The sequence below is a fragment of the Suricata suricatta genome, chromosome 17, assembly GCF_006229205.1.
Source record: "Suricata suricatta isolate VVHF042 chromosome 17, meerkat_22Aug2017_6uvM2_HiC, whole genome shotgun sequence".
Classification (NCBI taxonomy): Eukaryota; Metazoa; Chordata; class Mammalia; order Carnivora; family Herpestidae; genus Suricata; species Suricata suricatta.
The window spans coordinates 20,647,555-20,675,042 of NC_043716.1; the positions used below are offsets into that span (position 1 = coordinate 20,647,555).

General features: G+C 47.7%; 1 protein-coding gene and 1 pseudogene across 3 annotated transcripts in view; one reads left to right on the forward strand and one right to left on the reverse strand.

Annotated features, from left to right (window-relative positions):
* Positions 1 to 2,174: 2,174 nt before the first annotated feature.
* Positions 2,175 to 27,488, reverse strand: part of UNC45B (unc-45 myosin chaperone B) — a 30,496-nt gene continuing 5,182 nt past the window's right edge. For 2 of the 3 annotated variants that reach the window (XM_029928411.1, XM_029928412.1), the window contains exons 6-20: positions 25,733 to 25,900; positions 24,965 to 25,133; positions 23,628 to 23,798; positions 19,512 to 19,683; positions 16,574 to 16,874; positions 15,595 to 15,689; positions 15,297 to 15,438; positions 14,458 to 14,598; positions 11,655 to 11,782; positions 10,677 to 10,743; positions 9,553 to 9,666; positions 9,068 to 9,183; positions 8,100 to 8,217; positions 5,933 to 6,088; positions 2,722 to 2,982 (exon numbers count right to left, since the gene is read on the reverse strand). In XM_029928411.1, coding sequence (XP_029784271.1) covers positions 2,722 to 2,982; positions 5,933 to 6,088; positions 8,100 to 8,217; positions 9,068 to 9,183; positions 9,553 to 9,666; positions 10,677 to 10,743; positions 11,655 to 11,782; positions 14,458 to 14,598; positions 15,297 to 15,438; positions 15,595 to 15,689; positions 16,574 to 16,874; positions 19,512 to 19,683; positions 23,628 to 23,798; positions 24,965 to 25,133; positions 25,733 to 25,900 — 2,319 coding nt within the window. Of the gene's footprint in view, positions 2,983 to 5,932; positions 6,089 to 8,099; positions 8,218 to 9,067; positions 9,184 to 9,552; positions 9,667 to 10,676; positions 10,744 to 11,654; positions 11,783 to 14,457; positions 14,599 to 15,296; positions 15,439 to 15,594; positions 15,690 to 16,573; positions 16,875 to 19,511; positions 19,684 to 23,627; positions 23,799 to 24,964; positions 25,134 to 25,732; positions 25,901 to 27,488 lie in introns of all 3 variants that reach the window. The other variant, XM_029928410.1, reaches the window with a different exon arrangement.
* On the forward strand, positions 20,093 to 20,988 carry LOC115282398 (annotated as a pseudogene).

The following is a 27,488-nucleotide window of genomic DNA, read 5'->3' on the forward strand; positions in this document are numbered from 1 at the left end:
GTCCCAATGCAGCGCTGTGCCCGATGTACTCAGAGCCTGGAACAGTAGAAGAGAAATAAAGCGATGATAAGAAATGGGGTTTTTATTGTTCCTGGGTATTTCGTTTGCTTGTTGTGGTATTGTGTGTCTCTTAGGAGCCAGCCAAGTACCGGAGTATCGCTGGCAGGAAGCTCTCTTAGTGATGTTTACATGATAGCAGATAGTGCCTTCCAGGCAGCAGAAAGCTAAGCCTACCTTTTCGATCTTCGCAGAGGGAGTTTCTAAGATGGTAAATTTGCCAAGTGGTTTACTACGTTCCTTGGATACAAACAAGTGTCATCATAATGTTGGCTTGTTCACTTCGAATAGTCTTAAGTTAGAGGAGATAAATTTTTAGTCATTAAATATAAGCACAGTAATGCTGCACCATCGGAAAAGGTGTTCCAGATAAAATTTATATATTTGCCTAGGCATGTTTTGAAATTTATAGTATACATGCCAGCCTTTAAAGAGAATGCTGACTTTTCATTGCCTCTCCTTAACTCTAGATCAGTACAAAAGTCATAAGTGTAATGTGTACAGTGAGTGCGTTCAAATGTGAAGCCATGGAAGGAGTTCTTGTTCTGCAGACTGCTGTGGTCTGTTGTGCTTTGGCTCCTCGTGATTGCTTTCCACCAGTGCTGAGTGAGTCTGCGGTCTCTGTTGGCTTCTTTCCTTTTTACTGTAGCTGAGGTCACAAGGAAGGGTGACCCCATGTCTAAGATCAGATACTTTGTAGTAAGAAAGACAAGGTGCCAAACTCAGTGGGTATTGGAAACTTTCAATCTGAGTTTCTTTCTTTAGTTCCTTTTGTAACTTGACTATCTAAAACGCTAATATTTTAACTTTTATCATTTCACTTGATATAGTTGTAGACTATTAGAATGGAATTAGAGCAGGAATATAGAATGTTACTCTAATTTAGGTAGAATTTCTAAAATAACTAATAGTTTCTTATAAAAACTTTATTGTTAAGTCATGCTCCTTGAAACATGATAGTTCTATACAATAAACCATTTCACTCCCTACATGTAAATATCACCAATAAAATTGTTTTGTAAGTCTCTGAACTAATCTTTAAATACATCGTCTACCAATTCTACAATTTCAAAGGTATGTTAGTTTTAAAACTGTGTAATATAAATGTGCTTGAAAATCACAGTCTTATCTCACTCATTCCATTTGTATAATAGCACCTATCTTTGTTCTCTTGTTTTATGTTCTAGATAGGATTTTTATTCTTTCATAAACTGTGTACCTAATATTTATAAATAAATATATCTGTATTTCTCGGAAAAAAAAAACACAATTGATTTTTATAAATTGACCTTGTATCTAAATTCACTTATTTCTAAAAGCTTACCCATAGACATTTTCAGACTGCATACATGTATAATCCTGCTGTGTGAATAAGTTGCAAGTTTCTTGATTTTCAATGTTTATGCTTTTCATTTCCTTTTCATGCTTTATCGCACTGGCTAAAACCTCCAGCACTAGGTTGAATAGAATTGGTAACAGCAAGGATTGTCTCATTCTTCATCTCAGGGGGACCATGAGCTAGGACACTGGCTGTACAGTTTCTGTGATTTTTGTCAGACTTATCAGTTTGCAATAAACAAAAAGTAGGAGACTTTAGTTTATTGAAAATTTTTATCACAAATTGTTCAATTTTATCAAATGTTTTTCCTGCGTCTATTCAGATAATCATATTATTTTTCTTCTCTATTCTGTCAATGCAATAAATGGAAATGTGATGCATGATAGACATATTAGAGTCATTCCTGGGAATTTTGCTGGGTCATTGAGAATGATCCGCTCTCTTCTCTCCCATAATTATGAACTATAAAAATTAAGTCTGGAGCTTCTGGGAGTATGTTTCCTACCACATGGAGAGAGCCTGCCATAAAATAAAGTCAACCCAAAAGAAATCAAAGCCAAAATATGAGCAGGAGGAGTATGAGAGAGAGAAAGATACCCACACAGAAAGTAATGTTGGTGACATTTAAACCCTGGATCTAACAATGTCAAACTTTTCCTGGATAAAGAGCTACATGAGCCAATCAACTTTCTTAAAGTACTCTGAGTTTATCTTATTTGTACCCATTCTGTCCATTTTGCATGAACAGTTTTCCCAAATTGCAAAAAGCAAGTCATGCTGTTGAACATAAACTGTATTTCCATCACAGTTGAGTGATGGGAATGGGCATGGGGTGGGCCCTGCAGCTAAAACATGCAGTTCCAGGAAGTCTTACTCAAACAGTATGGGGAAAGGCTATGAAAAACAGCACAGCTCAACTTCCGGTTAGATCAGCATTAAACCTTTATATTCAAACACCCATTAGGTCCTACCTTACCACACAATCCATTTTCCAAAATACAAAGAATTCAGCCTATTGTCCTGGCTTTGGGAATGGATACAGAAAGATTTATCCAACTGTCTTCTAAATCACTGATGAAAATTATTCTAGGAATTTCTAGAACATGATAGATGTAAGAGATAAGGAGCAAGAGAGGCAGTGAAACATCCAAACTTCCCCAGGGAAAAGAGGAAGGTTGACAATTCAAGGAACAATCAAGTCTTTCTTTTCTATGGAGACTTCATTGTCATTGCTATGATCCCTAGCTGAACTGACACCCTAGGAGTTCCCAACTTAGGACTTTTCATAGTACAGAACAAGCCCCAGCAGCCCTGTGGGCCCCTGTCTAAGATACTGGTTTAATGAAGCCATAATCCATGCACTTGATGAGACATTCCCGGGCTGTCTGAACTACTTCTGCCTTCTTCTCATCTGGCTCTTGTTTGCCCACTACAGTCAGAATCTCCAGGAGCTCACTCTCCACCAGCTTCTTGGCCAGCTCAGCATCTGCTGCCAGCAGGTTGTAGGCAATGACCAGGCCTCGGTGTTGGATAGACAGTCGGTCATGCAGGCAAAGCCTCTGGAGAATTTCCAACCACTGAGTTGTCTAGAAGGGAATTGTGGATAGAGAAGGATTAGAGAAATCAGTGGAGGGACAGAGATTGGATATTTGGTATAAGATACATGAAGGCACTGGTAAGGCCCAGATTCTGGGCTCTGAAAGGACAAGCACATGTCTGGTAATCTGTATGGGAGTCAGTTTACGCCTACCTGAGCTCCTTGGGACTAGCTGGCTGATACCCATCTCCTTACCAGGGTCAGGGCAAGAATCAGAAAATTAAAAAGAACTTGACATAGTCCAATCCATTTCATTTTACAAGTGGAGGAGCTGAGGTCTAGGGAGTGGAAATAACTTAGCTATGGTCACACATCGAGAAATAGTAGAGAATGAACATCCACCCATCCATTTATCTTTTTAAGCATCTGGAGAAGCAAAGGGACAGGCCCACTGCATGCCTAATTAGAATGGGGATGGACAGTGTTCAGAAAGGAGAAGTCTAGCCTTGAGCACATGGGCAATGCCTGCTTCTTGCCAACCCAGATGCCCTTAGAGATATGAGCTCCAGGCATGCCCTGGGCTTGCACTCCACCAGACTCTCCTCTGTCCCTCCTCCATCTCTCTCCTCCATTCCCAGCTGTGAAGCAACCCAACTACTATGCATGGGGAAGGCAGGACTCCAGACCATTCTAATCACCCAGGAGACAGAGTTGGAGCTTAGAACCAGGAGGCTTGACTTTTACAGCATTCAACAGACACACATGAGCGGCAGAGTAGAATACTTATTGGTATGAGTTTTGGAGTCAGAGAGACCACTGTTCATGTCCCAACTCAACCACTTAACCAAAGATGACCTTAGATAAAATTTGAACCTCTCCAAGTCTTGAGATCCCTTCTGTCATCTGGTATACCTACTTCTTCACATTGTTATGATGCAGTGATACCGTGCATGGAAAGAGCTTAGCATGGTGGTTGGAGCATGGTAAGAGCTCAATAAGGAGAAGTGGACAGAGATGATGACTTCATGCACTAATCCAAGGATTCCCCCTTTGCTTCCTCATATATCTACTACCTCACCCTCCATTTATCAGTGGGGACAGCTTCCCACAAACACCACTCTCAGATGGGGAGACCGGCACAGAGGGGAAGAAAAGATTAATTATTGGCTTTTCAGCTTCTAAGCAGACTTTTGTAAACTCTGTACCAAGTCTCCTACCACAAGAAAAGGAAATGAAAATTCAGCTAGCTGTGGTGGAGTTCAGGGGAAGGTTGAATGTTGATGAGTAACTGATAACAGGTCCAGTGCCATTGCTTCCCAGGCACAGAAGTAGCCAAGACTTCACAGCCCCTCAGGAAGAAGGAAGAAGTGGCCAGGAGGGGGTCCACAATTTTGAAGGATTCTAATCCCTTCCCAACTAGCTGGTGGTTTGACCTTGAGCGTGTTACTTTTCTGCATTCAGTGTTCCTCACCGGTAAATGGGGATAATGATAACCATATCCATCACACAGGTCTACTGGAAGGATGGAAGAACTTAATGAATATAAACATTTAGAGGAGTGTCTGCATCCTGGTAAGCAGGAGGGTCACAGAGCACCCTATGGGAGCTTGTTAACAGAAGTCGCGTGACTAGTTACTTCAGCAGTGGCCACGTTGGGATAGCGGTTTCAAAGCATGGTCCTCAGGCCAGAAATACTCCACCTTTCATCTACTGATTTGGAACATCTAGGAAGAGTGGGGTTTTTTTTTTAATGTTTATTTATTTTTGAGAGAGAGAGAGAGAAATGGAGTGTGAGCCCTAAGAAAGCTCAGAGTAAGACAGAGGGAGACACAGAATCCCAGGCAGGCTCCAGGCTCTTAGCTGTCAGCACAGAGCCTGATGTGAGGCTCGAACTCATGAAGCATGAGATCATGACCTGAGCCGAAGTCAGACGCTCAACGGACTGAGCCACCCAGGTGCCCCATCTAAGGAGAGTGTTTTAACAGGCTCTCCACGTAATTCACACACCTCTCAGTTCTGAGAAATGCATTACTGGGAAATGGTAAAACCCAAAGACCAACCAGGATGAGCTCCATCCAGCAGAGAGACCCTTCCTTGCTGCCAGGAAGCCTACGCACCTGTGGAACATGCACACGTGTGCGTGTGTGTGCGCGCACACACACACACACACACACACACACACACACACACACCACACACACCTTAAACTTACTAAAAGAGGCTGCCTTTAAAGCAGGCTTGCATGGGGCGCCTGGGTGGCTCAGTTGGTTAAGTGTCTGGCTTTGGCTCAGGTCATGATCTTGTGGTCTGTGGGTTTGAGCCCCGCATCAGGCTCTGTGCTGACAGCTCAGAGCCTGGAGCCTGCATCGAATTCTGTGTCTCCCTCTCTCTCTGACCCTCCCCTGCTCACACTGTCTCTGTCTCTCAAAAATAAATAAAAAACATAAAGAAAATTAAAGCAGGCTTGCATACATTTGAACTGAGATGTTTACAGTTTTTGCCTTCAGTGGAGATGATACCTACAAACTAGGTTCCATTTGGTGGGATAAAGGCATTGGCACCTTGCATGGCCATGTTCACAACTGTGCATATGCCACTTTGCTGAGATGGCCACAGTCCCACCAAAGGATCTGATCACCGCGTTCACATGGGAGAATCTGCTGTCTCTTTGCAAAGCCACGGTGTGGCACCCCCAACCATGTCTATGCTCCTCAGGGAGCTCGGGGGCTTTCCAGTAGTAGTTGTGGTCGTCCTCACCATCATTCTGAACTAATGAGCTGTAAGCACCACCAAAGGCAATGGGTGAAGGTACAGTGGGAGGGACCTGAGTCAGCACACCTGGGAGTCCCAGCAATGGATGTAGGGGGCCAGACGGTGTAGACACTCCTTTTTAGGTGGTAGGAACAGGTACCCAGGGGCCTGGGAAGTGTTACCAAGAGGCTGGCCTCCCCACAGGGACACAGAGCAGTCCCATTCCCACACCCAGGGCCCACTCTCACCACTTGGGTCATCTTGAGGCACAGTTTCTTATGTGCCGCCGTTAGCATGGCCAGTGCCCCTGAGGCCGCGTTCTGCACCTTCTCATCATCCTCCCCACAGAGGAGCACCACCAGCTTCAGCCGGTCATTCCCATCGGCCAGGAACCTCTCCTGTACCTATGGGAGGCAGGTACAGGGCTCAGAGGAAAAACGCCCCCACCTGCCAGCCTGAAGAGTGAAAGAGTCATCGGAAGCTGTGGTCTTTGATCTAAGATCCTTTGGAGCTTTCCTTTGAGCTTTCCCTTTGGTCACCTATGTGACCTCCCCAAGGAAGTCTTCACTGATTAACTGTAGAAAGGGCTATAAACTCCTCCAGCTAAAAGGTTAAAGAGACTAAGGGATTCCCCACAGAGCGTGTGCCACCATCTCTGTTTGCACTTGGCTCTCCATATCAGGGGAAAGGGCACAGGCTCCTGAATGGTAAGTGTTGCCCAGAGTCGTGTTTTACTTCCCTTTGGGGAAGCCTGGAATGTTTCTCCCACAACAGATGGACCTTCAGGGTCAGCCATAAAATGACTTTGCAGTACCAGAAGGTACAGGCACTTGGCAAGAGCAGGGGACCGAGCTAGAGCTGCTGTACCATTCAGTGCATGAAGGATTAGCTTCCCAAGGGTCCTAAAGCCAGAAAAGCCTCCCGGAGCCCAGGGCCCTGACATGTCTCAGAGCTCACTGCCCCCCCCCCCACCTTCTGCTCCACAGTAAAATCTAGTCGGTCAAATTTAAGGGCATTTTGTTGGGTCAGGTTTCCTAGACGTGGAGCTCTGAATGGGGTCTAAGGTCAGTCACGGCTGCCCAGGTTATGACCCTCCACCTGCATCTCCCTGAAGCTGGGGCAGAAGTTCTCAGAGGCGAGATGATGGCAGAGATGGTCACTGCAGTCCCTATCATGGGGCACAGCAGTGACTGAGAAGCAGATATATTCCCCACCTCTCACATGCAGAAGTGGCCATCAGAGGAAGTGATGTGTGTCACTTGGGACCACCACGGTGGAGTACTATAGGTGCCTTTCCCGTGGTCTCTCTCCCCGTTCAAATGGAGACCACTCCCGGAGTGGCAGAGAGGGAGACAGTTCCTTTTCAGTTTGGGGCTCGTTCCTGATGGTCAAAGGAGCCTGGATCCCAAGTCATTTCTTGGAAGCAAGCCAGCGGACCAAATGTGAGCAAGAAATGCAGTGAGAAATGAACTTCTCTCCTGGTAGGACCACTGTGTATTTTGATTTTGGGGTGTCACAGCAGCTGATGTTCCCAAGGGAACCCTACCTCTTCTTCCCTCACTCTCCCTCCCCCCACTTTCTTTAGATATACTCTTTTCTCCCACATAGCTGCTAGCCCTCCAGGCCAGCTCCCTGGTGCATCTTGTTTAGCTTTTTTTAAATTTATTTTTTACTTCAACAGGCTTTCTTAGGTCGGGTTTTCCTAGTCTACCAGTGGTAAGATCCAAGACCTGAGTTAAGGATCAAGGGAAAACAGAGGGGTCTCACACTTGACCTGGCCCTGTATTCATGAAGGGACTCAGATTTTGGCCCTACTGTTCCCTCTGATGAGGTTATACCTACAGGAATAGCAGTACTCTGCCAGGATTGAAAGAAGACACTCATTTACCATAGGGTTACAATTTTTCTCATTACTGGACCATGAAGCCATTGGCAGATTTTGAATTCATTTTATTTTTATAAATCCTGTAATTACTCTTTGAAGAACACGGTTATAGTGCACTGCAGTTTCCATAGAAACAGCAATAACTCACTAAATTGTTAACATTTAAAATATCCTAAAGTTGTTTGTATAACTGTATTTGTTTTTCCTCATTTTTTAAATATATGTAGAGCTTCAATAAACCTAAGTGGTATAGCCTCTTTGATCTCTAAGAGGCCCTGGTTTTATATTCTTCTCTGTTAGGAGATTCTTCTGGCATAAATAACTTAGCGAAATGGTACCTTCCACCTTGGCTGGCCCAAGTTGTGGGGTCAAAGCCCTGGCTAGGAATCATACTACTTTGTGTGTTTTTCTTTGTCTACTTGGTGCATATATTCCTCTCAGGGTCCCCACAGGGAAGGAGGCTGCAATCTGGGAGAGATTCAGGGGTTTCTGGGTCCTCATGCCCCATCTCTGTGCTGAGCCCAGCTTACCTCCTTGTTTAACACCATGTTGCACATGCATTCAGTGGCCGCCTGTCTCAGCTGGTCATGATTCTCAAACATGTAATTCTCAATGTCTGGCAAGGCCTTCTCCTTAAAGATCTTCTGGCTAAGGATTTGAGAGGTAGAGGAAAAGAGGTCACAAAGTCCTCTGTAGTAAGCATTTGGAGTTTTTGGCCATCCAAGGGCCAGTTCACCCTGCTGGTGATTCCCTCCCACATCCTCAGCATGGTCTGGATGACATTGATCCCACCCCCAGCTCCAGGAGAGGCACCAAAGGGCATAAACTAAATGATAGCAAAACATCCTGGTCATAGCAATGGGGTCTGGGGTGAACATGTCACCAGGCTGGAGATTCTTCAGTATTATTGCTGCAGAAGAGAGATTCTTTCTCTCTCTCCTACTGGCTATGAAGCCAAGAAGACGTGAGGTCTGGAGCAACCCTTGTGATCATGTGACGCTTTGATAACTAAGACAACACAGGAAGAAGTGGACAGAAGTAGGAACGTGCAAAGTAGTAGGGAAAGTGGCAGAGAAAAGCAAGTAGGGAGGTGGGGAGGCTTTGTAACCCTCGCACCAAGCTGCATCTGCCTCTGTTCACCCCAGACTTTTACTTACATAACTCATTAAATTCCTTCTATGCTTAACCATTCTGAGTTGAGTTTTCTGCCACTTGCAACCAACTGAAGGGATCTCAACCCAGTACTCTCCATCATCCTTTGGCTCCCAAGAAGGAATCTCCTTTATCCTCACCCATCCACCTGGATATCTTTTTTATTACTGTCATCAGAAAGAAAGAATATCCTTGGCCTTCTGACATGCACTATGTGTTAACTCAAACCCTCCCACTGTGGTTTCTACCCATTGCCTTCAATCCTGTCCTCAAAGGAGAGCACACAGGATGTGCACAGGAAATTTCCACCAAACCCTCCCCACTACTCCCTCCCTACCCCACTCACCGGAGTTTGTCACTCCGCCCGGACAGATTGGTGAGGGCCAGGAGAGCCTCGTAGTTCTGGAGCCCATCCCTCTGTGTGTCTAGCAGACTCACAAGGGGCCGCACCACCTCATACACCTGTGTGGAGGGGTCAAGGAGTGAGTCGGTGGGGACCATGTTCCCCCAGACCCAAACATCAATAGATGCCCAACTTTAGAATTTCTGAATTCCTTGCCCACCCACTGCCTGACTCAGTCTTCATAATGAGGAAGGATTATTTCCCTTACTTTGCAGATGACACAACTGAGTTTCCAAGAGGACTGTCCTATTAGTCAGAGGCAGAGCCAGGCACCTCCAATGCATTGTCCTCTCTGTGAATAAGCACCATGCCCCTCCTAGGCCCGGGGTAGGATGATAAGGGGAAAGTCCCCTAGGAGCAAAGGAGACTCCTCCCGTTTCCCCATCCCCCACCCCACCCCCCGCCCCTGCCCCAGGCATGGCACCCACTCGCTCTCCTGGGAAGGCAATGTCTGGATTGGACACGGCGGCGATCTTTGCCAGAGCATGGGCTGCCTTCACCTTGCCCACGTCTGTGCCCTCCAAAGCCAGGGGAAGCAGCGCCTGCAAGAGAGGACAGGGTCACTTTATGGTCACAGATGTCCAGAGGCCTCTCTCCCCATCCTCTCCCCCTAGCTGCTGTCTGCATGTTCCATTAGAAGTTCAGGAAGATTTGGGGCACCTGGGTGGCTCAATCAGTTAAGTGTCTGACTCAGTCTTGGCTCAGGTCATGATCTCATGAAGCCCTATTGACAGCATGGAGCCTGCTTGGGATTTTCTCTCTCCCTCTCTCTCTCTCTGCTTCTCTCTTTCTCTCTCAAAATAAATAAACTTAAAAGAACAGAAGTTCAGGAAGACTACAATATAAGCAAAATCCTTGAGCATCACAGAAAATGATTAAGTACATAACCATGGATTCGCTCCCCTGCCTCCCAGCACACTTTGGTGTCTTTGCCCACACTCTCCATCCACACTGTTTGTTTTGGGGAAAATAAATAGATCAATGTGCTGACGTTTTACTTCTGGACTAAGTCAAGCCTAAATTATGACAGCAGCAACTTACTGAACACCTACTATAAACCAGTACTTTAAGTGTATTTTCTGTACTCCTTGTTACATTCTGCAGAGTGGATGTGTGACCCGTCTCCCATTTCACAAATGAGGAACCGATGGCTCAGGGAGATCGAGCCATTTGCCCAAAGTTATGCAGCTAAAAAGGGGATGAGCAAGGATTCAAGGACAAGTCTTCTACAGCAACATCCACGGTCTGTGTGTCTGTACTGTGCTTCCTTCCATAGCAAGGAGGGTGAACGGGATTCCACAGCAAACCCATGACACACCATAAAATCAGGAAGAAGTTGGTTTGGGACCATAAACGCAGACAGGACAGATACTTGAGTGACAGTGTTCCAGGAAGTTGGGTTGGGGCAAGTGTTATTTTATTTTTGGACCAGGCAAAGAGCATGCACACACACACACACACACACACACACACACACACACACACACACACAGTGTGCTCTTCCCCAGTGGATCACCTTCTAGGATGGCAAGAACTTTATCCCACCAATTACCTTGCCACCACCTTGAGCCACAATGGTTCCTCGGTCTTTTGCACTATCACACAGTGCCAGGAATACCCTGCAGGGCAAGGATAAAGGACACATGATGTGCACCCTTCCCAGGCATCAGCAGGCCAACCAATCAGACCCAGTGAAGCCTTGGAAAGTGTTGCACCTGCCCCAGCATTAGCCAGCTTGGCAAGATACTGCCATGGATGTAAGGAGCTGGGGAGAAAGTGAAGCCAAGCGAGGCAGCAAAGAGCCACCTTATCCCTATTTGGGGAGGCAACAAATGGTTCCTTGCTGCCCATCAACCAGGAGAAACTCTTCAGTGTGGATGCAGCCCAGGACCTCCATAATGTAGCCTTCCTCCCCTTCTCTGGTCCTACTAGCATGGCTCCCTCCTGTGCTCTCCATGCTCCAGACGTGCTGCAGGAGAATCCCGTCTCCCTCACTCCTCCCCCCATCCCCTCTGCCTGGAACTCTTTGTCCCTGGAATTTGAGTGGCTCCTTGTCTCACCTTGTGGTTACCAAGGTAACCACTGAGTTACCACATCCTCCAGGTAAGCCTACCCTGGCTACCCTCCCACCTACCCTCCAGCCAGCTGGTGGATGCCACTGCTTGTGCTCCAACCAACCCTCTGTATTTGCCCATTCATGGCACCTGATGCATCATATTGTACCTGTGAGCCTGTCTGCCTTCCCTTCATACTGCACAGAAACTGTGCCTTTCACCTTTGGAATAGCAGGTTTCACATTTGGCCTGGGAGCCCGCGAACTGGGATGGACAGTGACCTCTTTCCTCCCGACGCAAACTTTCACCTGTGATGGCCTGCCCTGCACTATCGCTCTTCAGTGTTGATCTCCTCCATCTCCTTTCCAGATCCTCCAATGACTCATTCCCTCCCTGACGCCCCTGCCACCCTTCTCCCTGCCCAGCCTCCAGCCCCCACCCCTGCAGACCCCAGCCCCGGCCCGCTGCAGCCCCACCTGGCCAGCAGCTCTTTGGTCTGGTCGGTGAGGATGGCACTGTCGGCTTTCACCATGCAGGCCATCGCGGAGGTGACACCTGCCTTCAGAAGCCGCTTCACACGGATGTCTATAAAGTCCTTCTTGTCCTGGGGGGATGGGAGGGCAGCAATGGGGAAACATCAGGCCGGTCAGTACTGGAACTAAAGGTGGTGCATATCTGACTGACGATGGCATGCTGAATAATGACCCCCAAAGACTCTGCATCCCCATCCCCAGAACCTGTGAAGATGAACTTACATGGCAAAAAGGACTCTGCAGATGTGATTAAATCAATGGTTTTGGGAAAAGGAGATAATCCTGGTGTATCTAGGTAGGCCCAACGTAATCATGAGGGTCTCATTAAGAGGGAGGCAGGGAGGGGGCGCCTGGGTGGCTCAGTCGGTTAAGCGTCCAACTTCACTCAGGTCATGATCTCACGGTCTGTGGGTTGCAGCCCCGCGTCGGGCTCTGTGCTGACAGCTCAGAGCCTGGATCCTGCTTCAGATTCTGTCTCCCTCTTTCTCTGCCCCTCCCCCATTCACATTCTCTCTCTCTCTCTCTCTCTCTCTCTCTCTCAAATAAATAAACATTAAAAATTTTTTAATAAAATACGTTTTTAAAAAAGAGGGAGGCAGGAGGATCAGAGTTAATAAGAGACAATTTGACAAAAGAAGCAAGAGGTTGGAGTGATTTAAGGTCACTCGCCAAGGAAGATGGCTTTTAAAAGGTAAGAGAGGCAAGGAAACACTATCTTCTCAGAGCCTCCAGAAGGAACCAGCCCCCCCCCCAACACCTTGACTTTGGCCCAATGGGACTGATCTTAGATTTCTGACCTGGAAGTAGGTCAGAACTGGAAGTTTTAGAACTGAAAGATAATAAAAATTTGTGTTATTTTAAGCCGTTAGGTTTGTGGCAATTTGCTAACAGCAGCAATGAGAAATTCATACACTCTTCTGCATTCCCTTTGCCCAAACAACAGCCATGGGGGTGTACATGTTCTCCTCCTCCTTGTCCCCCACTCACAATACACAGCCTGAGCAGCTGGTGTGGCAAGAAAATCATCCCAAAGATTCTTCATTCATAGAAGTAAAACCAAAGAGATCATCTAAAACACAAGATGACCCATTTATTATTTTTACTTTTTTTTTTTTCAAAAGGTTGGCTTGCCATTGGAGTGGGAAGTAGGTGGCGGAACACAGGGAGGAGGGAGGGGAGATTGGGAACAGATGAAGCTGACCTAACAATGGATTGGGTTGTCCTGGAAATCCAAAGTCAGCCCCGGAGTAAAATAGTCTCCACAGATAATCCTTGAAATGGCTGGTACTTGTGGCCACATTTGAACTTTATAGCAGAGGAACATGCTATACACCCTTGCCTGCATGAAACACTACACAGCTTTAAACATTGATTCAGGGGTGCCTGGGTGGCTCCGTCAGTTGAGCATCTGACTCTCAATTTCAGCTCAGGTCATGATCCCAGGGGCATGGGATTGAGCCCTGCATTGGCTCCACGCTGAGAATGAAGCCTGCTTAAGATTCTCTCTCTTTCCATCTGCCCCTCCCTCCCTCCCCACTCTCTCTCTCTCTAAAATAAATTTTAAAAATCATTCAGAGAATGACATAGCAGGTGATGGGGATTAAGGCGTGTGCTCGTCGTGATGGGCACCAAGTGCTGTATGGAAGTGTTGAATCACCATATTGTATACCCAAAACTAACATTACACTGTAGGTTAAGTAACTGAATTAAAGTATAAACTTAGGGACTCCTGGGTGGCTCAGTCAGTTAAGTATCTGACTCTTGGTTTCAGCTAGGTCATGACCTCATGGTTCGTGAGCCTGAACCCTGCATCAGGCTCTGTGCTGACAGTGTGGAGCCTGCTTGGGGTTCTCTCTCTCCCTCTGTCTGTACCCCTTCCACTCACTCTCGCTCTCAAAACAAATAAATAAAACTTTAAAAAAAAACCTTGCCTTAAAAAATAAAAAATAAAATATAAACTTAAAAAAAGAAAGTAACATAGCAATATGGAAAACTCCTAAGGTATTTTCCCAAAATAGGGCACAAAGTGATAATCTGTAACTATGAAAAAAATAAAGGAGCACAGGAACAAACAGCCTCTGGTAGGTAATATAAGGTACCAAAACGCCGATAGTGGTCAGGGAAGATGATGTCATTGTGAGTGGTAATTTTCTTTTTTCTCCTGTCCACCTTTCTGTTTGTTTTGCAATATGATTATATTAATTTGACCATTTACAAAACTCTAAATCTTTAACTGGCTGGAAATACGTATATGTTCATATTCAAACCATGTACGAAGCATACCCTTGAGGGCAGAGAAACACTGGGCAGTGCCCCAAGGAGATTTTGTGGTGTCTGGGCTACTGCTGACCGGCCTCTCTTCCCCTCTCTCATTATTTCTGCTTAACACCCAGATCCCTAAATCCAGATATCCCAGGAAACAAAGTTTCTGTAACTGTTGGAAACATTAAATAACTGTCTGATGTTCATGAAACCAACAACATAAATTGCAAAACGTTCATCATGGCTCCATTTGGTTTTTCAGACTAATGATTGGATCCTCACTCCCCCCCTCCCCACAGAACATTAAATCTAAGGGGGGAACGAGCGCCACCTAGTGGGAGACGTTTACCACAATCATCTTCAATTTATCTGTGTCCAAATCCTCCCAAGCACGAACGCACAGCACCCAGCTGTCACTGTCCTTCCGTTCCATCTCTCTGCTGGCCTAGTGGCACAGAACCTCCAGCGTCATCCCTATCCTCACCTTAGGGTGCTCCTCGGGCACGTGCTGCTTGGAGAACTTGGCGAGCTGCACCAGCTCCGGGATGACCTCCTTCACATCATAGCTGTTGGTGCAGTTCACCAGGGTGGTGGCCACTGAGTACAGGATGGTCTTGTCCGCGGTCTGGAGTTATGGGGTGGGGGGGAAGGAGGGGAAAGGCAGAAAGGAAACTTTAGAACAAATCTCTGCTTCCAGGACAGTTCCCTGGCCTGGCTGATGAGTTGGTTTGGGAGGAGAGTGGCTGGTGTTGCCCAGCTTGGAGCGAAGCAGGGAGCACAGAGGGAGGCAGAACCGGCTCTACCATGCAAGGTAGGCAGAAATTTCTCCTGCACCCGCAGTGGCTCCCTGAGAGCACAAATGGGCACCCTCTGGGTGCTCTGTGCCTCTTTCAAAAGCCCAGTCCAACACGCTTTGCCATGGGATGGGGTGGGTGCTGAATTCCTCTGGTCTGGCCCTGGTACTAATTCCCTTCTCCCTTTGGTGGTGTAAAAGAACCAGGGATTGGGCCAGTGCTGGGAAGCAGGGAGGGGTCCAGAAAGGGCTAGGCACTGGCTCTTAGTCCCTTAGGGCCTCACTTCCTGAGGGTCCCAGAAAAAATACCATCCTTTTATTCATCTTCCCACTGCCTGGCAGCTACAAAGAATCATGAGCCCATTTTATGGGTAGGTAGAATGAGGCCCAGAGAGAGGGAAATAACCAGTCTGGTTTACACGGGCAGTAGGGGCAGGACCAGGATGAATACACAGGAGTCCGATTTCCCAGGCTGAGCGGAGGACCCTGTGAGCCTGAATCTGGTAGATGTTTCCTGAGGCCATGCTTGCCTTGGCCAGCTCAAACATGGCCTGCAGGGCAGGGATGTCCTGGACAAAGTCGTCTTTCACGTCAGCATCCAGCGTGAGGTAGGCCAGGCCCTCCACTGCCCATCGCCGGGTCCGGGTATCTATGGACGCATTGCACAGCCACCTGGAATTTGGGAAGGAAGAGTGCTAGGGAAGATCGCCAGGGCTCGGGTCAAGAGAGTGGAGGCATTCAGGGCAGGTGAGGAGCCTTTCACACGTGGCCCCACTAGAACACACCCCAGAGAGGAGATGGCGGCCCAGGGAAATAGGACCCCCTTACTTGCGACACTGTTTGGCCAGCTTCTCTGTCGACCCTTCAGCAAACTGCCTGAGACCATAGTCTGTACCACCTGCAGACCCAAGCTTACAGAGTCCCTGGGGAGGAAGGGAGATGCTGGTAGAATCAGAGGCACTTGGGGAGAAGGCCTTGCTCAAACAGGTCCCTTTGTCCCTTTTTCTTTGCCTGGATAAACCTCTGTGCATACTACAAACCTCAGTTCAGGCGTCGTCTCTTCCAAAATGCCTTCCCTGAGGCTTCCGAGATAGGGCAGATGTTCCCAAAAGCTGGAGTTTTTTACCTTGCTCCTTTCCACCACCACTTTGACCCCAGATGATTTGTGTCTGCTGTCTTGCAAAATAAACACAAGACAATACTAATCTTCTCTGAAACTGCAATCGTGAAAGATACTGGCAGATAGACCTTGCAGGTAACAAAGCAGACGTTCGGAGTTTCACCCAGGAGAAACTGCACTCTTATTTGGGAAGACATGCTTCCCATAAGAGAAAATTCATGATGGCAGAAGCTATAATTAGCTTTTTTAAAATTGATATAAACAGCAACAAAGAGATCAATGACTTAAATCGTCACTGTAATTGCTTACAAGCAAAATAAAAGACCCATGAAAATCATAATTTCTTTAAAATGAAATTGGAAAAGATGAAAGTTTATCGGTGCCATCTAGAAACTGATTAAGGAAACAAACTGACTTTTTAGGTTTGTTCTGAAATTATGGGTTGGACAGAAGCTCCTGTTGGCACTGTTCAAAAACATGGAGGCAAAGGTCCCCAGGGTTGAACAGCAGCGCCCACCATTCTGAATCTCCGTTCTCACAGCCTCCTGCTTATCCCCTTGCTCTGTGGGGGCCCATGGATGGGGCTGAGTGCGCCCTACTGCGTGGTCCTCTCACAGATGGGGTCGCCCCTCACTCATCTTGGTGTCCCTTGGTGTCCCAGGCACCGTGCCAGGTACCAACACTCACCACCAGCGTGCGGATCTTGATCTTCTCATTTTTAGTGGTCTTGTAGATCTCTTTGAGCAGGGACACGCCATTGGTGATGATGAAGGTGGCGCGGCTGAGCTTGGTGGAGGCGTGGATGAGGGCCTCCACGGCCACCAGCTGGTCCACCTCACGCTCCGAGCCGCACAGCGCCACCATCATCTCCATCACACCTTTCAGGCCCAGCAGCTGATTGCCCAGGTCAAAGGGGCCTTGCAGGATCCCCGACACGGTCTGAATGGCAATCACGTTCTTGTCCATGTCCTGGGGGTCAAACTTGCCCCTAAAATAGAGGGCAAGGTGGTCAAGAGAACTGGATGAGGGAGGTGGGAAGACTGTGGGATCTGAGGGGCAGACAGACTTGAATTTACATCCCAGACCCACCACTCGTGTGCTGTGTGACCTTGGGCAATTCACTGAGGTTCACCTTCTTGATCCATAAACTGAGGATCGTCTCACTACTTATCAGAGTTACGATGAGGACAAGTGATATAAAGACCGTGCCATGGGCTGGGTCCCCCAAGAAGCACACTCAGAGGGATGGGGATTGACATTTAGGGAGCTTATTAGGGAGAGCTCCTGGGCTCAGCTCAGGTGGGAGAAGGGAAGGAAGCAAGACTGAGCCCTGAGACGCACTAGGCTGCAACTCGGCCACCAGAAAGCCTCCGCCTGTAATGAGTGCTACCGCTCGGACACACGGCCAGACTGTCTCCAGCTGGGGAGAGGGACAAGTCATTGGATGCTGGCCATCCTGGGAAGAGTGAAGCGGCTGTCCTCAGCTGAGGCAAGTCCCAAGGAAAGGGTGCAGGTGAGAGCTGTCAGTCAGCAGACTTCCCAGCAGCTGGAAAGTCGAGTGGGACAGTACAGCAGCCACAACACAAAAGGGCCACCGTGGAGCCTGGCACGCTGCATCACTGCAACGTGACCAAGTCATGCCACAGCCGGAGCTGGTTACTCTGCTGTCTGGTCCCAGTTCCTTCCCCCAGCAGCCGAGCGTTCTGCCCTGCTTTTGGAATCTACTACCATCTACTTTGTGGGAGAATCTCCGTATGGGGATGTCAGACCTGACAAGTCCTCCGATCTCTCAGTGATCTGCCATGGTTGACTTGATGGGAGGGATCAGGGCCAATGTGCACAGTGGAAATGCAGCTTGTTATGAATGAAAGAAAGAGGGTGGATGGACTGGGCAGGAGAACCTCGGACCGAGCAGGAGTCGGAGACCTGGGCTCTGGCCCCACATCTGCCTCTGGCAGGGGCTGGATGACCTGAGCAAGTCCCTGTCGGCGAGAGGGCCAGCCTTGGAAGCTCCGAGAGCCCCTCCAGAGCTGGCATTCCTCATCCTGCATCTCGTCTCCCCACTCAGGGCCAGGGAAGACAACCTTTCATAATCAGTCGGGTCTGCCCTCTGGCTCCACCACCCCGACCGCTGATGGAGCAGGGCAGGGATTACACCCTTGCGGGGCAGGGGAGACCCCCCTCAGGCACCTCAGAAACTCACTCAGCCTCCCTGACTGGTCCACGGGTGGGCCTGTGCAGAGGCAGCACCCCCAGGCTGGCTGGGAGGGGCCCTCCTTCACCAGCCTCTGCCCTCATGAGGCCTGGCTGGGTGACAGTTACCGAACTCAATTTGGGACCTCATGAGAGACTCACAAAGTTAGCTGCCACAGCCGGAGCTGAGGTAGAGAAAGACCAGAGAAGCCCTGGAGAGCTTTCAGAGAAACATTCAGGGGTGAGGGGAAGCCACGGGATGGAGCAGGAGCTGGCAGACCTCAGCTGCTTGGCTGAGTCCGGGAGGCTGGAAATGAATGGTTTTCATGGTTTAAAGGGTTTTTTTTTTTTTTTTAATGTACACTAGAGGGCTGCATATCCCAGCAAATGTAAACTCTTTCCTTTAGAGGAAAAGTTTGCCAACCCCTAGAGTGGAGAAAGGAAAAGCAGAGTGGCCCAACTCTCCCAAGACTCACCTGGGATACTTTTTAAACAAGTAACTCCCTGAGCCACATCCCAGACCCCTGAGTCAAGCAGGGTCCCCAAAATCTGAATAATCGACAAGTCTGAGGATCATTGGAATAAAGGGTTAAAAGACCACGTAGCAGTGGGAAGGGAAGGGAGAGGACACACAGTAAAAACAGACTCAGAGACTCTGAGTCACAGTGATGGTTGAGCAGCAGTGCGGAGACCCAGAATTCCCCTGTTGAGAGTCCCGGGCAGCTCTCTAGTCTCTGCAAGGCCACACAGTGCTCAGACTTGACAGAACCAGGTCTACGTCCTTGATAAGCTGGCGTTTGTTCCTTCAACCACAGGAGCTTGTGGTAGATTTTAAACAAGCCCAAAAATATTTTGACACTCATCTGTGCAAAAGGTAGAGCCACATTCTCTCCTCTTAAATGTAGGCCATCCTTAATGGCTTGCTTCTCATGCACCGAATGTGGTGGGAGCGATCCTGTGCGGCTTCAGAAGCTAGGTTATAGGAGACATCGCCACTTCGGCCTTGCTCTCTCTTGAATCCCTCACTCTAGGGGAAACCAGCTACCACGTGGTAATGACACAGAGGCAGCCAGTGGACAGGTCCACACGGGGGGGGGGGGGGGGGGGGGGGGGGCGGGGACTGAGGCCTCCTGCCAACCAGCAGCACCACCATGCCAGCCAGATGAGGGTGCCATCTTGGAATTCCAACAGATCTTCCAGCTACTGTCAAGGCTCCAGATGACGGCAGCCCAGGCCAACACGTGCCTGTAAGCTCACGAGAGCCCCAAAGCCAAATCCTCCCAGCCTGCCCATTCCCAAACTGCTGTCACACTGTGAGCTAATAAATGGTGACTTACTGCTATTGTAAGCTGCTAAATTTAGGGGCGATTTGTTACACGGCCATTGAGAACTAATACAGAGCCCGACACTGTGAGGCCTCCAGGAAACTCACGTGATGTACTCCTCACAGATCTTGCGGAAATGATCGCGCTCGGGGTCGCAGCGCAGGTCATCGTAGAGCTTGTTGATGAGGATAGAACCCAGCATGCGGGTGTTGTCAGTCAGAGGCAGGCAGGATGGCAGATCTGGAACCTGCCCCACCACCTTCAAGATCTTCCTCAGGCCTGGGACAGATGACGGCAAGTGTAAGATCCCTGCTGAGTCTCTCCTCACAAACACCCTCTCATTCAGCTGTCTTAACACCAGCTTCTCTCCGCCCTGCCTTTAGACAGCACACGGCTTATCCAGAGTGAAGGACCCTGGAATGGGGCCAAGAGACAGGGGTTCCACACCTGACACTGACCCTAGGTGAGCAGTGCACCTCCCACTGTTGGAGTTGATCTCGGGGGACTGGACCAGTGTCGACATTGAGGAAGGACAGCCTTCCTCAAACACTATTTGATATTCTCTCTTCCTGAGAGTTGCTGAGGTCAGGGTCATGCGTAGGGAGTCTGCTCAGCGAGGGCCAGTTTGCAGGCCCCGGAGAAGGAGTATTGAGGAACCGGATGGATCTACCATAGCTACTGATTATTTATGGAAGACTATACCAAAATAGAGAAAATTGGAGAAGGTACCTATGGAGTTGTGTATAAGGATAAACACAAAACTACAGGTCAAGTGGTAGCCATGAGGACAATCAGACTAGAAAGTGAAGAGGAAGGGGTTCCTAGTACTGCAATTCAGGAAATTTTTCTATTAAAAGAACTTCGTCATCCATATATAGTCAGTCTTCAAGACGTGCTTATGCAAGATTCCAGGTTATATCTCATCTTTGAATTCCTTTCCATGGGTCTCATGAAATACTTAGATTCCATCCCTCCTGGTCAGTTCATGGAATCTTCACTTGTTAAGAGTTACTTGTACCAAATCCTACAAGGAATTGTGTTTTACCACTCCAGAAAAGTTCTGCGCAGAGACTTGAAACCTCAAAATCTATTGATTGATGACAAAGGAACAATTAAATTGGCTTGTTGTGGCCTCACCAGAGCTTTTGGAATACCTATTAGAGTATATACACATGAGGTAGTGACACTCTGGTGGTAGAAGTCTCCGGAAGTGCTGCTGGGGTCAGCTCGTTACTCAACTCCGCAGACATCTGGAGTATCGGCACCATATTTGCAGAATTAGCAACTAAGAAACCACTGTTCCATGGGGATTCAGAAACTGATCAACTCTTCAGAATTTTCAGAGCTTTGGGGACCCCCAATAATGAAGTGTGGCCGGAAGTGGAGTCTTTACAGGACTATAAGAATACATTTCCCAAGTGGAAACCAGGAAATCTGGCATCCCATGTCAAAACCTTGGATGAAAATGGCTTGGATCTGCTCTCAAAAATGTTGGCCTATGATCCTGCCAAACGAATTTCTGGCAAAATGGCACTGAATCATCCATATTTTAACGATTTGGACAATCAGATTAAGAAGATATAGCTTTCTGAGTGTTTCCACGTATCAAAAACAGATAGTTATATTTTTACTGTTAACGCTATTTTTGTTTTTCTCTTTCTTTGTTGTAAGCTTAAGCTGTAACTTCATCTTCTGATTTCAAAACTGGAACTGAGGGTTGAGGGGGAAGGGGGAGGGGGGAAAAGAGGTGGTGGTGATGGTGGAGGGCACTTAAGGGGAAGAGCACTGGGTGTTGTATGGAAACCAATTTGACAATAAAATATTATGGAGGGAAAAAAAACTAACTTAAAAATGTAAATGTTGTTCTATATGAATTTAAATATAATAATTCTATATATGTTCATAGATCTCACTGTAACAACTATTTGTTACCATAATAAAAGTATAAATCTAAAAAAAAAGATATTCTCTCTTCCTCAGGTCTGTTTCTGCAAGATGGGAACACTACTACCTACCACAGAGAGTTTGACGTCTCAACCAGGTGACGTACGGAAACCGTCTAGGGCCAATCCTGAACATCATTATCACTCAACAGACACTTTTTATTTATTTAATAAATGCTACATTTGCTTATTATTGCTATCTCTTGTCTCTTCTGTGGAAGAATCTTCAATGACTTCCTATTACCCGTTAGGTTAATTCAAGTATTGCATATTTGTTGAATAAATGAATGAATAAGTGAATAAATCAATGAACACCTTTTAGGTACTGAATACTGAAATAAAGGATATAATCCTCTCCTCAAAAAGCTCACAGTGCCACAAGGGAAAGTCCTATAAAGGCTGTAGTAAGGTGTGATAAGGATAAGATAACACTGCAGATGGGGGGATTTGCTCCAACAAAGAAAGAGCTGTAAATTATTTTGAGCGCCTACTATGTGTGGACAGCTTCATGCATGTTACCCCGTTTAATCCTAGCAAAAGCCTACTGATTAGAAATCATTACTGCCATGTTTCAGAGCAGAAAACCAAGGCACGGAGAAGTCAGCTAACATGCCCCAAATCATGCAGCTGGCAAGGGACACAGCGACGCCGCTTTCCCAGCCACAGCTGACTGCAGCACCCATGATAATAACAGTTATGTAGCGCTGCCTCTGGAATAACTGGAAGCTTGACTTTGGAGCCAGGTTGTGGGAGTGGCCAGGAGTGTCTCAGACCTTAGCTGGCGCAGGTACGTGGGAGGAGGAAGATTCAAGGTAGATGCTGGGAGGCATGAAACTCTGTTAGGAGGGAACGCGCAGGGCTCAGGGGCACCTGCGTGGCTCAGCTGGCTAAGTCGACTCTTGATCTCAGCTCAAGTCATGACCTCACCATTGTGAGATGGAGCCTCAGGTTGGGCTCTGTGCTGAATGTGGAGCCTGCTTGGGTTTCTCTCTTTCTCTCTGCCTTGTGTGTGCGTGCATGCATGCTCACTTTCTCAAAAAAAACTTTTAAAAAATGTTCAGCAGTATGTTTTCTGCTGTGCATACTTTACCACCCACACAAAACTACTGGCAGGGCTGGGGAGTCATGGGAAGCAGTTGATGAACCAACCCAAACTCCCCAGCCCGACTCTCAAGGAGAGCCACCGAATGCACCTGCTTCACCTCCCACCACCTCCCCAATGCCTGCTCTCCATGCTTCCCTTCCATCCCTATGCTCCCCCTGAGCACCTCACTCACTTCTGCTAGGACCCCCTCCGCACCATCATTGCCCTTCCCTGAACCCAAATGCTGACTTCAGGCTGGAGTTCCAGACAGCTCCCAAGGCCAGTCTCCCAGACCAGCTTGTACAACATAGGACCTCAACAAGGCATCTCTTCACTAGTGTAACCGGATTTGTACATCATGTTATTTTTACCCAAGAGCTACTTATTTTGGGCCTGGAATAACAAATATTGCTCCCCACCTGCCCTACCCATTCACTTTCCGGTTGGACCTAAGTCCCTGTGCTAAGAGAAAGAGGTCTGTTGTTCACCCTTCGAAATGTGTGCAGAGAAGACCAGAATTGGGGGCAGGGGAGGTATTAAGGGAAAAGGTTTAAGCACTAGAGTCATTTGTTAAAGTGCACTTTGCTGAGATCTGTGCAAACCAAACAAGGAAGTGCAATATCAAGAGAGGATACATTTCTAGGCCGTGAAAGCTAATTTGAACCTTGTAGAACAAAGGATGGTCTGTATGTCATCAAACCCGTGGGCCTTTACCACAGTAGATTATAAAGCCACGGGTATGATTCCTGAACCATTAAAGTTGATTTGGGAAAAGGGTAACCCCCTGGAGCTGACATGTAGTGACCTTCTGCTATATATAGGACACTTGATGCCACTTTTCCCTCCCAGAAGGCCTGTGAAGTATTTTGCCAAACACAAGACTTCAAGAACAATACCCCACAGTTGATGGGGTCCTGTTTGCCTTTGGCATTACCCCCATTTGTCAGGTAACCCTACCCGGGTGTTTTCTGGTGTATTTGGATATTCTCTGGGTGTGTTTGGGCCCGAATTCAGAGCCCAGCCTTGATACGTATTCTCACCAGCCCACTGGTGGGTTCTAACTGCTAATGTCTTTTCCTGGCTTTTCAGTTGGGACTGAAGAGTTCTCCCAGACTTCTTCCGCTGTCTGCTCAGTGCCAGGTACCCTGGTGCCCACGTGAAAGCTGGATGAGCCCCAGACCCTCCCACCTGCTCACCGTTATCCACCACATAGATGGTGCGTGAGTTGTCGTGGATGGCGAGGTCCTTCCTGGGGACGTTCTTATTGAGCAGGTTCAGGGCCTGATCCCTGCCCTGGCCAGATACCTTCTTACTGACCAGCATGTCGAGTAGGTGGTTGGTTATCTGCTTCAGGTCCTTCTTGGTGTCTAATGAAGGAGAGGATGGAGTAGTTAGAGAGTAGGGGGTCTCAGGTCTATAGGACCAAGAATGGCAGGGACTTCCAGAAGGACTCTGGAAATACAGAATCCACTGCATCCTGGATGTTGGAATTTCCCAGGAGAGTATAGAATTGCCCTTCTAACCCCAAAAAGGAGCTAAATTCCTAGACATCCCCCTCCGTGGCCTTCCAGCCCCTTGCACACTGACTTCTACAATGGTCCATGCCATCCTTGAATAGCTCTGGTTCTTAGAAAGTTCTTTATTCCTAGGCACCCCTGGCAGGGAGCCAGGGACATGTCGGGTAGCTTTTTATAAACTGATTTAACAGAATGTTTTCCAGAAAAGACATTTATGCTCCTTACAGACATCTTTCTCCCTATAGATTCAGGCATGCTGGGAGCCTGCATTCAAGCCTCAGAAGGGATGCCAGGTCTTCCCTGCCTGCTGGGGGATTAAAAGGTAAATGCTTTTTCTTGCTTTTGCCCTGTCTGACTTCTCTGCATCTTAGGGATTTTTGTTCTCATTCTAGGTTGGAGCCCAAACAGGCAGGCAGGCAGGAAGGGAGGGGAGTAGGGAGGGAGGGAGGGAGGCAGGGAGGGGAGTAGGGAGACAGGGAGGGAGGCAGGGAGGGAGGCAAGGAGGGAGGGAGGCAGGGAGACAGAGAGGGAGGCAGGGAGGGAGAGCTCAAACTCTCAAACTGCAAACTGCAAGTTCATGACCTGAGCCCAAGTCAGACATTTTCCCACTGAGCCACCCAGGTGCCCCGTCTCCATGATTTTGGCTACTGTCAATACCTCACATAAGTGGAATCAAACAGGACTTATCTTTTTGTCACTGGCTTACTTCACTCAGCATAACGTCCTCAAGGCTCATCCATGCAGTAGCACACGTGAGAATCTCCTCCTTTTTTAAGGCCAAATACTATTCCATTTTATGGACGTACCATATTTACTTATCCATTCACCCATGCAGGGACACTTGCGTTATTGAAAGTTATTGAAAGTGATGCTGCTATGCCTCTATTACTTTTATAATTAGAATATAAATATAAAAATAAAACCAGGCCACATTCACCTACAGGGAATGTCAAAGGTGGCGACTGACTCTCCCTGGCCCCCACCCCCTTGAAAGAAACCTGGAGAATGGCTCTTACCTAGAACCAGCGCTTCCTCCTTCCCTCGGTGTTCTCGTTTGTCCTCCCCTGACAGAGAGTCGATGATAGCCTGGAGCAGGTTGCAGACGGCCAGAGACATCTCCTCGTTCTCCACGGCCATGAGGCTACAGATTCTGTCTATCCGAACTGCATGGAGAATCACTGTGGCCTAAACCCCCAGCAGGAGCAAGTCAGCGGCCCGCCCCTCTGTCCCAGCTGCCGTGCAGGTGAGAAAGCGGGTTATAACCATCCCCACCCTGTCCCTGCAGTAGGGAAAAAAGCCCAGGCAGCCATGCCTCTTGGGACCTGTGGTCTAGGAAGCCCTTGACACAACCCCTTTCCAGAGGTTTAAAGCTGGGCCGTCCAATACAGTAGACATTTGCCACATGGGGCCATTGAGCACTGACAATATGGTAAGTCCACAGTGAGATGTACTTTAAGTATAAAATACACACTAGGTTTGGAAGACTTAGTATGATAAAACGTAACCTATCATAGCCTTTGCTTTCAGCTCTTCCTCATAAACAACTTTCAATAATCTTATCTTTGCATAAATGCATTTCCAGCTCAAAGGGAAATGCAGAGGATCAAGTTCTGTTGATCCAGGACCATACAATCAAGGATGGCATGGTGGGGGGGGGGGGGGAAAGACACTCTCCACTTTTTATTTGGGTCTATTTATGCCACCTACTCCATGCCCGTATGTCACCCTCCAGGTGTTCTGCCTGGCAGCCACCTGTGCCATCAGCCCCACACCCAGGCCCTCACCCTTGCACGGTGGCCACTGCACATGCCCGACAGGGTCCGCACAGCCGCCAGCACCAGCTCGGGCCTCTTGGTGTCCACAAGCTGCAGCAGCAGAGCCACTCCATTGTTCTGGAAGATCCTCTCAGCCCCCGCTTCCTCACGCCCCAGGACAATGAGGTTGTTGGCAGCCTAAGGAGGGAGGACGCGATGAGGGTCACAGGGGAGGTTTGGCTGACTAGGCCTTGGCCAGGGGCCAAGTGCAGAGACTGGCATGAGGACTTCGTTTTCAAAACATCTTTATACTGGATTCTTTGCCTACATCCTACTCCTAGAGACCCAGCCCAAGAACATTGATACAAAACAAGAAACAAAGTAACTTACATAAAGCCCAACTTGATGAAATATACTATAGCCATGAAGTCACAAATGAGATCACCCAGCAACTTGGAAAAAACTTTGGTAAGTAGGTTCACTCTGATTGCACTTACATTAAACAAAACTGTATATATGCTTATGGATAAGTACTAAACAAAGTCTTAAATTATTTAAACAAGGAGGCCATTAGACTGAGTCGCTTTAATGCCCTTGTAGCTAATGTAAGCAAACACAAATGGAAGTCTGTCATGTCTCAAGGTTAAGAAATCAAAACTTAAGAACAGCCAATCACAGCCAACAAGACTTTCCCAAATAATGTAACTGCTTGAGCTATAGCCAATCAAATAATTCCGTTGCTATTTCCACCCATGTCTTTTTAATTTAAAAAATTTTTTTAATGTTTTTTATTTAATTTTGGGAGACAGAGAGAGTACGAGCAGAGGAGGGTCAGAGAAAAAGGGAGATATGGAATCTGAAGCAGGCCCCAGGCTCTGAACTAGCTGTCAGCATAGAGCCCAACACGGGACTCGAACCTACAAACCATGAGATCATGACCTGAGCGAAGTCAGACGCTCAACCGCCTGAGCCCCCCAGGTGCCCCCCATGTCTTTTTTAGAAGTGCTTCCACTGGTTCCTGTAGGGAGAGCATGCCTAACCACTTCCTGTTTTGGTGCTACCCCATCTGAATCAATTTTGCCCAAGTAAACCTTAAAATTATGAATATGCCTCAGTTTATCTTTTAACAGAAGTGAATTATCTTCTTTTTAAAAATTCCCTTGAATAGGGTTTCAGCATTTTGGGTTTGCTTGTTTACCTGTTCAGGGCAATCTGAAGTTACAGGTGTTCTTGAGGAGGTGGTGGTTGGTGGACAGAGAGCTCAAAAGATGGGTCTTAAGAGTCTTAGATCGAAGGACTGATTCTGCTGTGTGCTAGCTGGGGGACCTCTCTGGGTCCCAGATTCCAAAATTAGGCAGTTGAGCTAGAAAGGTCCCCAGTGTCCTCTCACCCTAAAGCCTTAAGGATACATATACCTTAAATGGCCCCAGATCAGGGGAGGAGGCCTCAGCAAAACCTGAAAACCTGGAGTGGGGGGAAGAAGTCATGAGACAGAAGGAGAAGGTGGGCGAAGAGCGGAGGAGTGGGATGCTGAGGACAAGGCTGATTAGAGACTCCTGGGCAAGGACCACCAGGACCCCCATCGCTCTACCAGTCAAGGGCTGTGTACTTGTCCAAGTGCATTTATCTGTTACAACTCATTGTCTTCACAACAGTTTGTTATAAAAGGTATGTGCATGTTACATGGACTTATTGATCATAAAACTAACAAAAATTCTCCAGGCATTCTCTCTCCAATTCTTATAACTATAAAACATTCTGGGACACCTGGGTCACTCAGTCTATT